Here is a 15,429-nt window from a genome sequence, read left to right as displayed (position 1 = left end):
GCCAACCCTCAACAATTCTGTGATTTCCCATGCTTTGATAACCACAAGCAGGAGAGTGAGGTACGCATTTCACCTATGTGTAAAGGTCTCTTTAAGAAGTTGCAGTTCGTAGGGATGGAAATGGGGCGAGAGGCCGTACAATCCCCGTGGGTTTAAGACACTGCCCTCCACCTCCGGGCAGTTGAGACAGCACCTCTCACCACCCTCACTGCCCCCCACTCCCGGTGGCTTCCCATGGGGGACCTTGCCTATATGCAACGGCTTTGCCTGTCCGCTTCCAGGGGTCATGATTCACTGCTCGGCTTTCCTCGCTCTCCACAGTAAGTGATCCCCTCGAGACCCGTGCGCTCTGTCGAGGCAAGTGACACACGGCGGTGACTCCAACTGGCGCTCAGCCCTTCAGAAGCCCCGCACTTCCCTGTTTCCATCCCCTCCTCTGGACCCCCTCGGAGTGGTTCACACCTCCGAACCCTGCCCGCACCTGCGGCCACCCGCGGGGCCGCTCGCGCCCGCGCTGCCCATTGGCCCGGGAGCATCCCATTGCCCGCACCTCACAGAGCCGAGCCGTGCCGAGCCAGCCCGGGCGGGCTGGGGCTGGGGCTGGGGCTGGGGCTGGGGCTTCGGGGCTGCTGCTGATTCACTGACTGTGGCGGGGTCCGGTTCAGCTCAGTCATTGCCGCCGCCCGGTCAGGTAGGAGGTAGAGGACGGGCGTCATCGCCGCCAGCTCCGTCCGCCTGGCTCCCCCTCAGCGCTGACTCGACCCGGCGGGCGAGAGCGGTCGTGGGTGGCCGCGCCTTTCGCCAGGGACGAAGCGGTGCTTCGGAGGATGGCACCTGGACGTGCCTGGTGCGGGTAAGCTGCGGAGGGGAGGGCGGCAGGGAAGGAGGGAGGAACTGCGCTGCCCTGCGCTGCCTTTCCCGCTCCGCGCTGCCCCGCGGTAGGGCCCGCGGGTGGATGTGCGGTCCCAGCTGGGCGGAGTGGAGAGCCCCGAGCGCGGTGTGGGGTGCCGCTGCCCCGAGTGCCTGCAGTTCAGCCTGGCTAACAGGCGGTTTTGAGACCGACACCTGTAGACTTTCGCAAGCCTTAAGGTTTGAAGTACCCTTCTAATCTTTATTTAATTTATAATAATTAAAAAGAAAAAAAGCTTGTGATGGCACTGTCCGTTTGGGTGATGTGGAAAATGCCGTCTGCTTGTGTCACGTTTCTAATTTGTAACGGAGTGGTATCTTCTCACGCTATGTAAGTGTATTCTAAAGCAGAAGGAATAGAAAGCACGTAGCTTGCTTGGCACTTATGTTCAGTCGTCTGTCGTCCGTGTCCCCCCACCCCCGTCCCTCCCAGATTGTGTTGTGTTCTGCTCTGACTGCTGAGCGTTTAAGTGAGCTTATAAATGTGACCTAAAATGTTTGAAAACAAAATCCAGGATAAGTTTGTGGTGTGTATGTTGTGATGGGTTTTGTTCGTTTATTGGGGTTTGGTTGGTTTGTTGGAGGTTTGTTTGTTTCCCAGATGATGTTTCCCTTTGTGCTTTGGAACTGAAGGGATGAAAGCTCCTCCTTGCAGTCTTAAATTACTTCTCTTATTTTCAGTTTAGCCCCCTTTCCTTTCCCCCATGTGCTCTTCCCTAGACTTTTCCTGATTTTCATACTCTTCCTCTCCCAATGCCCCCTTCTTTCTCCCTTAACAGTCATTGTCTTAGCAGTCTCTGGTGAGCAGGCTCTGTTGATGGTGACTGGTATGGTAAGGCAGTTCAGGTCCCTCTCCTGAGCTGCCTGCCCCTATTTTTGTTGGAGATGATCACCTTGATGACAAGCCAGCAAAACTTCCCTCCAAAAAGTCTCTGTTCCCTGACATTTGCCTTGCTCACCCTAGTGTTATCAGCCCTGTCTAGCACCTGATGCTGGACAGTGACTGGAAGCATAGGCACACTAGTTTGTCATTTCTGCAACAGACATAGCTGGAAGAGGGATGGTACAACAGTGGCAATGCTGTCTTAAACTGCTTTTGCAAGGCTGGTTGGGGTTTGTTTGCATGAACACTGAGGCACTTCTATTTCCAGGTGTGTTTCCCAGCCTACTGCTCTGTTTTGGAGGTGCTCCCTCTGCTCCTGTTGCTCTCATTTGAGCTTCCCAGAGGCTATATATACAGGGATGCAGGTTTACATAACTGCTGTGGAATAAGCAGATGTTTTGGTTTCAGTATGGAGATAATCAGGTAATAGTTTCAAATACTGCTTGTTTTTTCTTGTTTATTTGTGTTTTCCTATTCAGGGTCCTGATCAGAGTCGAGAGAGTTTTTTTTACCACAGGAGTAAATACCTGGAAAGATGCCAGGGAAATGGTAACTCTACATTGACTGAGGACAGTCTGGCTCCATTCTTGCTGAAAATAAGGAGATATTCTGGGTGTATCAGTAGCAAGGAAAAATGTATAAAACAAATCAAGCTCTTGCAATACTTTGTTGTTGTTGTTGAAGGAAAAAAAATAAGACAAAATATTAGGAGCTGGACAAAATAATTTACTGCCTATTTTTTTGCTGGTCACCCATGTAGACTTTGTGGTGGAAGACGTTTTAAGGTGAAGCACAGATGATTCTCTTGTAGCTTGTTCAACAGATTAAATGAAATTTCCAGTCTTTGAACCAGTAATACAAGCTATTACTGGCACAATTGTAGTACAAATTTTAGGACAAATAAATGAAGGCTTTATTCTGTATACATAAGGCCTATTACTGCAAGACCTTGGCTGTACTGTTCTAATGATGTTTCCTTGGTCTCTGGTTACTGGTTTATAGCCTTGTGTAGGGCAGAGACGTGTCAGGGATTAAGAATTGGGGAATTCAGATGTGTGCTTGTGAGTCGTGTACTGCTGTCTGATTTACCTGACAAGAAATATGTATTTGAGACACTACAAGAAATTGTGTACTTCTTCAGCAGCACTGAAGGGAAGAATTAGACACAAAGACAGGAAGAAAACAGTTGTGGTTTGGAAAAATCCCAAACCATTTTGATTTATAATAAACAGCTCCATTTCAGTGACTGTTTGAAATTCCCATTGAACTGATTAAGGCAAAATTTCTGCATGGCATTGTAGGCTGACTACAGATGTTCAGCAAACATTTGTCATTTGGGTGTGGAAATTTTCAAGAAAAACGGTATCTTTTTGTACCTTATTTTGTTAGTTCTTGAGGAAATGTAATCCATAACTGAATTTTCAAATTGGAATGCTTGAGCATTACTTTGTGTCTGAGAGATTATAGCAGGGTGAAGCCATGGCTGTGAGATACCCAAGTATGGGAGCAGCTCTGAACAAATGGTCTGTCATATCTTTGCTTTAAACTTCAACTCCGCCAGCCTATCTTCCACTGGCTTTAGTGCAGATTAGGAACAAAGCTGTTTCTGTGGGAAGAACCACTGAGAAGTGAAGAGGTGCTGTGAGAGGTGTGCTGCAGCTTGTACTTCAGACAAGACTGATGTTATGTGAAGATTACAGTCTTATTTTGTAATGGGAGAGGGGAAATGTACTCTGCTTGGCTGCCTCAGCGCTTTGGTGTTTTTTTCACGGAGTCAAAACCAAAACAGAGCTATTGAAGAAGGCCTGAATGCAATTGTCTGTTTTCTGGGCTGTGCTAACCCTGTGTTTAAGATCAGGGGCTTTCCTTTCTCCCTTTCTCTCTACTCAGAATAAGGCATCAGGTTGACAGACTTCAGAGTTAGCAAGGAATCCAAAAGACAAGAGACAATTAGTAAAAAAAAAACCCAACAAAGCCAAAAAACTCCCCAGACCAACCAACCAAACAGAAACCCTAGCACCTACTTTGTCAAGCCATGAAAATTCAGGAAAAATGTGCCACAGGGCAGGCAACTTCCAGACTTGCTTTATGGTTTGCTCTTTCCTCAGTAGTGCATATACCATAGGTTTATCATTTCAGGGTTTTCTATAACAAAACAGCCTGGGATCTCTATCTGTGATTTTATTGCAAGGTTAAAAAGTTGTAGTGTGAAAGGTTAGAATTGTCAGCATTGTAAACAGCTGAGGGAAAGGCAAGCTTTTCTTTGGAAAGTGTTGACTACAGTTATGTATACCACTGATGTAAGCATTATAGGACGGAAGAGGTCTCAGAACTTCAGTGCTTACTGATAGGACTTCTAGTCTGGTTGGTCTTGAGGGAACTTGTGTCTTGAAGATGGGGCATGTGCACATCTAAAGGAGGTTGACTTTTAGTGGGGAGAAGAAAATGGGCTCCACAATACCCAGAGCTCCCTTCTGACCAGAGCCTTGCTGCAGCAGCAGCCGTGTCCATGAGCTGTGTCTGGAACTAGGCTCACTGGAGGTTCAGCTGGGACATGTCCAGGACAAGATGTTGCAAGGATGATCTTCCCTGTTTAAAAAATGCTCAGAAACTTAACCATGTTATTTTCTCTGTAGAAGAACAGATTTTTCTCTGTTTAAAAGAAAGGTTTAGTCTTGTTTTCTACTGTGCCTATAACAACTATCAAGTTGTGGGGGTTTTTATTTTGTTTGTTTGGTTTTTTTTTCTTTGTGCAGAGATGTATTATTTGGATGGAAAAGTGAATTCTTGTAATAGATAAATTTTTGCCATCCTGAATGTCAAAATGAAATGTTTTCCGAGCTTAACTTCATACACTAAAGCTGGATGATGGATCGTGTAATTCTATCCTAGCTTCAGGAAATAAAGATATGTCAGCTGTAATTCCATTTATTATTTGTAGATAATACTGTCTCTTAAGACTATATATTCTGGCTGTAATTCATAAGGATTCTGGTATTGGAGTTAAGCTAAACTGCTTCAGTGTGCTTTGGGACCAAGTCCCAGTAGATCTATACTAACTGTTCCATGTCCATTCACTGTCACTGCAGGACTGAAACCTCTTAAGAGCAAAAGGATACATAGCTTCTGCGATGCTACATTAGGTATAATTCAGCTGTCTTCTCAGGCATGGTTTACAAGTGAGCTAATGCAGTATTTGCTCTATGTGTTTTCAGATCCAGGTAGTTGTCTGTGAACTCACAGTATGGCATGATTTCATAGCAGTTTCTCCCTAACTTCCAGGTGGCCCATACAGAGTTGAACTGCAAAGTGGGCATTAGTGTTTGCATATATCATCATCATCTTTAGGGAAATACTTGGCAAACTGTTTTGGTTTTTTATTTGTTAAATTTTGCTTTAAAGTCATAATGTCATCACTTTCAACTACAAACAGTAGCTGTGCTATTAGCATGCAAATTACGTAGAATAGTGTGGAACCTCCTTTTACACTGCAGCATGCACAGTGCAAGATACTAAGTGTTAGTATACGGAAAAGAAGACATTTTTGTAATAATGAATGTGTAATACAGTAGTATGAGGCATGGATGTCTGTAATTTTGCCCTTTCTCATCCTTAGTTCCCAGGATAAGCGATGACTAAACCAGCATTTTTCCTTACCATTGTTATAAAGTCCTTTTGTGATGAATCGAATATCATTCTTGCTATTTAAGTGCAACAGCTCATGCAGATGATGTGAGCATCAATCACAATCATAACCACTGTTAACAGTGGTACTTTCTTTTCTCTCCTAGAAAAGCCCCAAGTGTCATGTACTCACAGTTGCTATGTGTGATTGAGTTTTTTTTTTTTTTTTTAGTTGTACAATCAATTTTCAGGTACATTTCTATTTTTCTTGCTAAATTTCACTTCTTTTATATAACTTGCTTTCCTTGCTTTTGTTGCAGGTGGGAAGATTGGATATTCCCCTGAAAAGGCTACAAGTTTGATCTCAAATCCTGCGCATCTAAGATCTTGAGAATTAGCAAGCAGCAAGGATCATTTGGTTAAGTATTTCCTGCAGACTTCTCTCACCGGTGCTTGGGAGCAGCATAGATTGTGCAAAGCAATAGCCATGTGGTAGGGTTGTAGAAAGATGGCTTCTGTATTACCTTTCAGCTGATGCAGTGCAGAGTAAATAAGTTTGTGCTTGCTTTTTTCATTAACTTCTTTTCCTCTGGCTTCAACTCTTAGTTCCTGGGGTGGAGGAAAACGGAACGTGGTGGTGGCTGCTTCCCTTCCCCTCTATGAAGAATGTTGGTTTTATGGGGACATAGAGTATGTGGGAATAGCTGAGTTTTTAACTTCTCATAGCTAATAACTTCTGAGTTAATTGTATGGCCTGGCTGATGGAGCTTATGCATCAAGGTGTAGTGCTAAGGCTTATCAGGCTAGAACTTCTCACAGTTTAGAATGCTACTCCTTTTTTCCTGCCTTTTGGGATCTTCACAGTTTGCAAGTGGCCAACAGTTGGCTTATTTATTCAGTGAAGAGTGCTTAGACCCTCTGTCAGTAAGCAGAATGGGAATACGCAGAGAATAAGTGTAGTTTTGAATGAAAATTTACCAATCTTCAGAAATGAACAGTACATTGACCAGTCTGCTTGGATGTATTCTTGTGTGTGCAGGTCTAGTTTGGAGGTAGCTGTTCCTGTTACATACAACACCAGTTTCAGATGTACACAAAGCCACATTTACCTTTGTGACCCCAGTGGTGTGGTAAACCATGAAGTTGTGCTCTGGATATGGTGTGGGTTCAGTTATGCCTTTATGCTGATTTATTTTGAAAGGTAAGTGGCTGTGAGCTCTGTGCAGTGTGTCAGTGATGTCCAGATTGAAGCAAAAAATCTGACTGCAGCAGCATTTGACTGCTGCAGTTCAAAGATGTGGATTTTGTGTAGATATAGCCCAACTGTCAAACTAGTTTGCTCAAGTACAACTGGCTGGCAAGCTGTGGTCTTGCAAACTTCCACAAAGGTTACAAATGAGTTCTCATGAAGGTGTAATTCAACTCCAGGAGTTGTAGTTGGGTCTCCATGTGGAGTGTCTGGGGACCCATCAACATCCTTTATCTGCAGAGAGCTGCCCGATGTTCCAGGAGGCAGCCATGAGCACTTGCCCTTCTTTCCAGGGGACTGGTCTGCCTGAATCTCTTGGTTGACAGTACTGAATACAACCCTGCTTTGGCATTTCTTGAGTGATCAAAGTAAAGCTTTTTGTTGCTGACTTACTTGCTTCTGAAATAAATGAACCAGTGAGGAGAAACTCTCTGAATCTATATATATCCAAGTCAACAGAGGGGCTTCCATGTTTGCCTTACCTCCCATGCCCCCTCACAAAAGCCCTCAGCAAGGTCAATTGCAGGAGCTCCCAGTTATGCCTCAGAGCTGTGGGATGAATCACTGCTGTCCATTCCTGGCAGAAAGTGCTTGAGTGCATCTTGTGGGGGACTTGCTTCCCTGAAGCGCTTATCTGGCACCTGCAGTCCTTCCATAACCTGATGTAGTCTGGCAAATGCACCAGATGGGCTGCTATCGTGTCAGCTCACCCTGCTTTGCACTTCCTCAGGGGGTGCAAGGTCTTAATGTTCACTGCTTTTGCTGTGCTGGTCCTTGTTCCACCATGCTAAGCTTATAAAGTAGAATAAAAAGTTTGTTTTAACATATTTCAGACTGAGGTTTTGGAGGCATTTGGACAGACAGAGCTTACAAGTCAGCTGTAACCTACTTTGGGACAATGCTTATGCTTAGCTGTACTGGATGATTTAGAGGCTTTATATGTCCCACAAAGCTGGAGGCACAGGTTAGCCTGGGAGCTGGTAACCCAGGTTGTAGTTAGCACCTCTCCCTCTGAAAGCGGCTGTCTACAGTAAAAGAAAGTCTAGAAATGCTTGTACTGTCCATGGTGAAACACTGGAACTTCTAGTCCTAAGACGAAGTGAGGACAAATTCTTTGTGTCCTAGAAGTGGGTATTCTCCTCATAAATCATAAACGGACACATCTGACTGGACTGGGAGACAGCTTTTCTTATGGCCCAATTAATTCCATCTGCCTGCACTTGAGGTGGAGGAAGAAACATTTTTCAGGCTGTTTATACACCCTGTTCTGAAGTTTTCTGCCGGCAGATTCCTGTTCAGCTCTTTTTATAATAATAAAAGTGAGGAGGTGACAGCGAACTTCAGTTCTGTCATATAAGAAATATTTGAAGGAAAGACTCCTCTGGAAGGCTATAAAAGAGAAAACCAGCCCTTAAACAGGAATATGACAGTCTGTCAAGAGACAGGTCATCAACAAAACATTGAGGAGCAGGGGAAGAAGATGGTGGGAACCCTGTGCAGCGCAGCATAGTCTCAGAGCCCAGTCACAAAATGAAACACAAAATCTTGTAAGAGACAGTTGACAGAGCTGAAATGGGAGTTGACAGAGCTGAAATGACAGAGTTGGGACAGGAATCTTAGGTTTTAAACTGTGCCATTTGCTTCTCCTGGAGGCAGTCGTTACTTTCGTTGATTAAAACTAAGAAAAACTGAAGCCTAATTAGATACTACCTTTGATTCGAGGAAATAAGAAACTTTTCTAGTCACTGGGAAAGCGAAAGAAGAGCTTTACTGTTAACACAGGCACTTAAAGTTAGATGTACCTCCTTCTATTGTGTTTTTAAGTGTTGGTAGTAGAGGATGGGAAACAGCCATGAACTGAGTTGTCCATTACAGCCACATTTTTAATTCCTCCTCTGTGCTTCAGGCTATTTATTCTTGCTGGGAGCTTTCTGAGTTGTAGAAAGAACTTTTTTACAAATCCGAAATGCTGTTCGTATTCCCTGGGTGAATTTGTGTTCCTCATTTGTGCCTCATTCTTGTTATTTATGTGTGTCCCTCTTAGCGCTTTAGTTGCGCAGCCTTAGTTAATCTAATTATCCTTAGGAAGGACTGACGTTTCAGTCATTTTCAGAGACACTGTGATTTAGGGCCCTTCTTGTAAAGAAATTTTAGCTGGGTTCGACTTGCTCTGTGAAGTTTCATTGTTCACAGGACAACTGATTGCAGTATTTCTACGAACTGCATGAAGTCTTCACCCTGCTGGGTTTTAATTAAATGCAAAATTACCCAAAGCTCAATTTGCCTTTATAAGAAGTATTTTGTAATATGTTTCAAGTTGGATGTCCTGGCTCCAGCTGCAGCCACAGATGCTCTGTGCAGAGATGTGCTTTCTTTTGGTGTGCATAAAACTGTCTAATATTCTGAAAAAATTACTTTGCAAAATGCAGATCCCTGGTGCAGGGTTGTGTTAATGACAAGTATCTATCAAGGCAGTTTAATGATGCTCAATGTTGCATTGCAGTTTCTGTTAATCTGTGGAGAAAATCACTGCTGTTTTGTTTTCCTTTGGTAGTGGCGTATTGAAGCTGATAATTTGCACAGAGAAATTTAGGTTGGAAGGGACCTCTGGGGGTCATCTGGTCCAACCTGCTGCTCAAAGCATGCTCAACTAGATCAGGTAAATCTTTCCTTGTGCTAATTTAAATTTCCCGTTTCCCAATTTGTATCCATTGCCTCATGTCCTCTTACTCGGCACCTCTGAGAAGAGTCTGGCTCCATCATCTCTGCAGCCTCTGACTGTAACTGTAGGCAGCACTAAAGTCTCCTCAGAGCCACCTTCTCTTCTCCAGGCTGAACAAACCTAGTTCCCTTAGGCTACTGCGTATCCTGTGCTGCAGCTCTCTGACCATCTTGGTGGCCTTCCACTGGATTTACCCTAGTGTGTCCATGCTTTTCTGCTACTGGGAGTACTGAAACTGGGTACAGTACCCAAGATACAGTCTTACCAGTGGTGAGTAGAGAAGAATAAACACTTACTTTGACCTGCTGGCTGCAGCCTTTGTTAATTCAGCCTCGTACACAGCTGGCCTGCTTTGTCACAAGGCATATTGCTGACTCATATTCAGCTTGTTGTCCATTGCAAGTCCTTCCATGCAGCGCTGCTCTGCAGCAGTCAGCACCTAGCCTATACTAGAGCATGGGTTATTCCCCTTCTCCAGCTTCTGGCTCCTCTGAGTAGCCTCTTGACTGGCCTGAACATAATCTGTGAGCTTGCTACAAGTGCACTTCATTTCATCGTGGTATCAGTCCCTCAGTCTCTGAGGAGTACCACTGATAACCAGTTGCCAGCTGGATTCCGCATGGATAATACAACCCTTTGAGCCTGGTAGTCTGGCCAGTTTGTCACCCAGGTTTTCATGGCAGCATTCGTCCTAAGCTGCTGAGGCTGGTGGTCTTTGCCATTTACTACGTTTGAGCTATAAAAGCTATATTCAATCTGAGGAGCCTGGTTTTGATCCTTTGTACATTTACGGGCATCTCTTTGGAGGTGAACATAGGTTTTCCTCTTTCCACTGAAGAGCAGCTCTGTGCTGACTGGTGGTTGAGTGGCCAACCGAGATGGGGGTAATGGAAGGGGATGTGATAGCCTTGTCTGACGAGGCAGTGATACTGGATTTTAGAGGTGAGAGCGCGCCATTGTAAGCATGAATGGCTGCTCTTGCTAACAGTGATGAGTAAGAGATCCCCAAAATAAGGAAAGATTCTCTGTAAAATCAAAAGATGTGCTAAAGTATGTAGTCTGCATTAACGCATTTTTACCCACAGGTATATACTTATTGAGGTGCAAGATGTCTGCCCTGAGGTTGATTTCTAACAGAACCTCCCAGCAGGCCTTGTCTAACTCTGATTATACCTGGGACTATGAGTACTATGAGTATGGACCAGTGTCGTTTGAAGGCCTGAAGGCTCATAAATGTAAGTTCAGTAGAGACATGCCTTACTGCAGCTGAGCTTCCCCCTTTTAATGTTCCTACTCTTAATTTGTAATTGATTCTACGAAAATATCTCATTTTTTTTTTGAATTCTCAGCCATTGGAGGTATTACTCCATTAGAGTCTTTGTTATTCTGTGCCTTTTTTGTAGGATGCTTTTCTTGTGCATGAGGGAAGTATGGATTTCTTTGCTGTGATAGAAATTTGTCAATACTGAAATTATCAGACTGTTTAGAAGAGTTTCTAACAGCAAATGCAGCCATTGCTGCTTCTGGTGACTACTTGGTATGATCTGCGTTGCTTTGTTCTTATTCCTGTTAGTGCTAAAAAGTGGTGGGCACCCTTACTGCTTTTGTTTTTTAAGGCTTTTAAAATAAAAAAAAAGGAAGAAATTTCTCCTTCTGAGGAAACTTTTATCATTGGGACTTTCTTCATAGGAGAAGTATTCTAAATTCAGCATTCTGGTAATATTGGAGCTCTTTTAAAGTGGAATAACAAGTAGAGGATGGGACCAGAGAGATGGAAAAATCTGGGTAGAAACTGAGAGGAAATCGAACTGGGACAAGCTACTGCAGCTGCACCATCATTTATCAAAAACCCACACCATGCATTTGGCTTTTAGAATTTTTTTTTTATTCTTTTCTTTTAGGGGGAGATGGCTGGGGGAGGGGGGAAAGGGAAGAAAAAAAACAAGAGACTAATTCAGATTTACTGTACCTGCGTGGGAAAATGGGGGAAATTGGAGATCACCTCTCCCGAGTCAACCAAAGTTATAACACTAAGGAAATCTTAGGGTAAAATGGTAAAATGCGGCTGCTACTTCCAGCATGGAATGTGCTTGGCATGCACGGAATCTCCCCTAAGATAGTTCCCCAGGCAACCCTGCAACCTTGGCATATGCTAAGAGAAACTGAATGGAGGGTGAAGCAGAGTGAAGGTCCTGCAGCCAGGCTCTGTTGTACTCCCTGTGGGAGCAGGAACTTGAAAGCACCATGCACTGATAAACCGCACACAGCTGCCAAACAAGCAAACTACACTTGTGTTATGAAGAGCAAAGCGAGAGGATTTTACACCCATCAGTAACAAAGAGTGTGACTGAGTCACTCAAGCTCCATAGGCATAGAGGTAAAATAATGGAAACTTGTGTTATTATGGATAGCCCTGAACAGATACAAGGGCCTCCTACAACACTGGGATGAACAACACCGGCAAGCAAACAAATGAGATCAGAAAAATGCAGTGTTAAAGTCATCATTAGCCTTTGAGAAGGAGGCAGAAAATTGTGACTGAGAGTAATAAATTTAAAACTGAAAATAATTACCTTGAAACAGAGAATAACTACCTCGAAACTGAACCCTCTTAAAATGAAGTGGACTGTCTCACAACTCTGCTTGATCTAGCAGAATGCAAAGAGAGGCATTGCTGGAAAAGCAGTCCTCTGTTGCAGTCAGGCAGATTTGCCAGTCAGTATATTACTCAGACCCCAAGACTTGGGAAGGAGACATTTGGTGTGAGTGATGATGAAATCACTGGTAGCCCCCATTCTGCCTCTAGTTCGGTTCCCTTGAATCATTGGTTAAGACTGAGGCTGCTTTTCATAGTGATGGGGAAATTCAAGCTACCCCACGTGAAGTCCCCTGGTCTGCATGTTCTGATGAATTTTGATGAAACTGCAGGAAAAGCATTCAAAACAACCAGGGGAATCAGCAGTGGAGTCTGCATGGCAAGTTTCCCTTGTTGGGCAGACTGCATTCTGCTCAGTGAGGAGGAAGGACAAGGCTGTTGGGGCCAGAAGTGTTTCTAACAACCATGCCAGGAGATCATAATTATTGTCTAACTGCACAGGCTGCGTTCTGGGCAGGCAGTATAGATCCTCAGGAGAGAGGAGACTCACTGGTAATTAAAACTGTAGGCTTATTGAACTTGTCTGAGTCAGTGCAGAAGCACTGGTCCAGGGTGAGATACATACTCTGCCTCATTTGTCATGCAAAGGATTCAGACAGGGAAAGGGAAGTGCCTGCAGTGGCAAACTGCAGCCGAGAAAGGCAGATCTCCCTTGGTTTGCACAATCAGGAGGTTTTGGAGAGGTTTTGTAAGGCGCAGAAAAACTCGTTGAAGTTATTAACACTTCTTAAAAAAAACTAAAGCAGAATTTAATTTTTAGCCTGAGTTGTGCTTTTATAAATGTTAGGTACTCAAAAAATATAGGTTAGCTTTTATCATGCTTCTAATTTATATTCCATCCTTCCACTTAATCAGACGCCAAACCTGATTACAAAGATTACTGATTACAAAGATTAGCTGCCGTGCTTTGTAAGTTCCTTCCTTTTTAGCTATGTGTATCAAGAATTGTGATGGGACTAAAATATACAAGTGATAGTTCCTGCTGGATTGCAGAAGGTACAGCAACAAAGCAGGTCTTGGACTGCCATTGAAGTGATTGCCCTGCATTATGTGTGGCAGCTCAGCTTTGCTGTCTTCACTCATTCTTGACAGCCCGTAACTAGAGAATAGGACAGATGAAATAACCTCTTTTCAGGTGGAGCTTGAAGTACTTATGAAAAAGGTTGATATTGAATCGGTGATCTGGGAAGGCCCTTTTCTTTTTTTCTTTTTCTTTTCCAAGTCATTTATTACTTTTTTTTTTAACTGATAGGTTGAATTTGGCTCTATTCACCTTGGTGTTACTTCATGCATGCTCAGAGGGCCGAGTTTAATCTAGTAAAGCACTGTAACTTACATTAGAGAGCTTAAAGGGGAGTGGACTCTCGTTTAACTGGTGCTGCCTGGCTGTGACACTTGGTCAGCTGTAACTCATCACTGTTCCTTCTTAAAATTAGAGGTGTGCAACCCCCTTAAAAAGAGAGGTGTGTTTTATTTTAAACTGCTATTTATTTATGAAACACAAGGTGTTTCACACAGAAGGGAGGTTACTGTTTTGGACCATAATGTAAGATGAATTACAAAAGAGAAAGTTGGAGGCCACTTTTGGCTTGATGTTGACTTAATTAATTGTAGACAAGGACAGGTCCCTAACAATTTAACATGCATACAAAGGAATTCAGAGGCCTGGGTTTTTGAAAGCAGAGAAAGATTTATGCAGCAAGGGACCTGTGAAGACAGATGTTGACTAAACAATCTAATACACAAAAATCCATTTATTAAAGAAAGTGGAGGGGGGGGACAATGAAAAGTCCCTGTGGCACCTCAAATATATGACTGCAAAGAAGAAAGAAAAAAAAGCTGATTTACCAGCAAAAAACGTGCCCTTTGCCTGAAGAGAAGTGAAGGCAGGAACTAGGTTTTGTAAACTACAGCTTTAGAAAGTAAATAGATAAAGATAGCCAGGAGACACCTGTGACTGGCAGAGATAAGAACGAAATCCTTTTTTGTGCCTTTGGAACAGAAGAAACCTCAGTAACATTAGAGAGAGGTAAACCAAGTAGGAATGGTCAGGGGAGTCAGAACTGCTGCCAGGATGTTATGAGTCTGTTGCAAAGGAAAGGAAGGCTGATACAGCTAGAGAAATTCATAGGATACCTCTCCAATCTAGTTACAACTTGAGACAGTATTATAAATGTAGTCCTGCGTACCATATGTTTTGAATATAAATGTTGTGTACGGTTTTATGCTGAATAAATGTTTAGAAGTTGGTAGGTTTGGATAATTTGCACTTAAATGAAATACGGAAGAGAACTTGGGCCACCTGATTTAATTTTAAACAAATCCAAACCATACAGACATACTGACATACTGATACAGCAGAGGGCTGGAAGTGCCTCAGGAGCCTCAGCAGGGCAAGGAAGATGTAGCTTTAGGCTCAGTAAATTTAGCAATCCTGCTGGGGAGGAACACCAAACAAACCACAAGACAGCCTCTTGCTGTTCACCACAACCTGCTGGCAGGTGTGAGTTTTGTGGGGAGTAGAAGTAGTTTATCAGAGTCTTGATTTTATGTTTTTCTTGAAGTTTGCTTTCTTTTGGGATTTTCTTTTTTTCCCTCTTTTTCCTGTTTATGTTGTGTTTTCTTTCCTTTTTCTTTTTTTTCTTTTTGTGTTTTTGTTGTTTTTTTTTGGTGGGGTTTTTGTTTTTTTTTTGTGTTTTTTTTTGTGGTTTATTTTGTTTTTTGCTTTTGCAGCTTGATCTCTGCATGGTTTTTGAACATCTTACTTTCATCAGAGTTTACATTCAGGTTATCAATGCAGCTGCATATCATTGAAGCATGTCTGACTAATTGGTAGGTACTAGTAGCTCTAAGTAGCAATTTTCTTTTTAATGTGACTATTTCTTTCTAGATGAAATTTTCAGGTACTACAAAAGCTTGGTAGAGTGGTAGATACTCATGAGATATTGTGTATTAGTAACGCCAAACACAAGATGCATCTCGAGCTACTGGATTCAGACTATGCATATAGAATGATTCCGAGAAAAATGTAGGGCTCATAATGCATGGAGTCACATAAACTAACTCGTAACAGTATGCTTCAAGTAGAAAGCAGTGTTACAAACTCCCTGCCCCTCCCCGTCATGGAGACCCGTACTTGAACCGTCCTCTAATTATTTTACAAAGGGTGTTGAGAGGAGGAGATGTGGCAGAGGAGAGATGGAATAAGTGCTGCAGTGGGAGGCTTGAAACTTAATCCCTCTTTCTGGTAAAATAAAGAGATTAAGGAGTGATTTGTGATAAAGTATTTTCACAGAGAACAAATCTCAAGTTGAAGCAGGCACTTGGACTTGGCAAAAAAAATAGCAAATGGTTTGAACTGATTTCCAGTCTACAGAACTGCCTTT

General features: G+C 43.1%; 1 protein-coding gene across 12 annotated transcripts in view; it reads left to right on the top strand.

The window, feature by feature from the left end:
* The first annotated feature begins 672 nt into the window (after window positions 1–672).
* MRAP2 (melanocortin 2 receptor accessory protein 2) overlaps window positions 673–15,429 on the top strand; it is a 28,134-nt gene continuing 13,377 nt past the window's right edge. For 3 of the 12 annotated variants that reach the window (XM_061460360.1, XM_061460361.1, XM_061460359.1), the window contains exons 1-4: window positions 699–853; window positions 5,737–5,834; window positions 9,220–9,324; window positions 10,473–10,622. In XM_061460360.1, coding sequence (XP_061316344.1) covers window positions 10,496–10,622 — 127 coding nt within the window. In that variant the 5' untranslated portion in view covers window positions 699–853; window positions 5,737–5,834; window positions 9,220–9,324; window positions 10,473–10,495. The other 9 variants (XM_061460358.1, XM_061460356.1, XM_061460357.1 and 6 more) reach the window with 9 other exon arrangements.

Source organism: Pezoporus flaviventris, unplaced genomic scaffold (assembly GCF_033815535.1).
Source record: "Pezoporus flaviventris isolate CSIRO_AGI_PZ_B2104156 unplaced genomic scaffold, CSIRO_AGI_Pfla_v1 ptg000031l, whole genome shotgun sequence".
Classification (NCBI taxonomy): Eukaryota; Metazoa; Chordata; class Aves; order Psittaciformes; family Psittacidae; genus Pezoporus; species Pezoporus flaviventris.
This window is presented reverse-complemented; position numbering and strand designations above follow the sequence as displayed.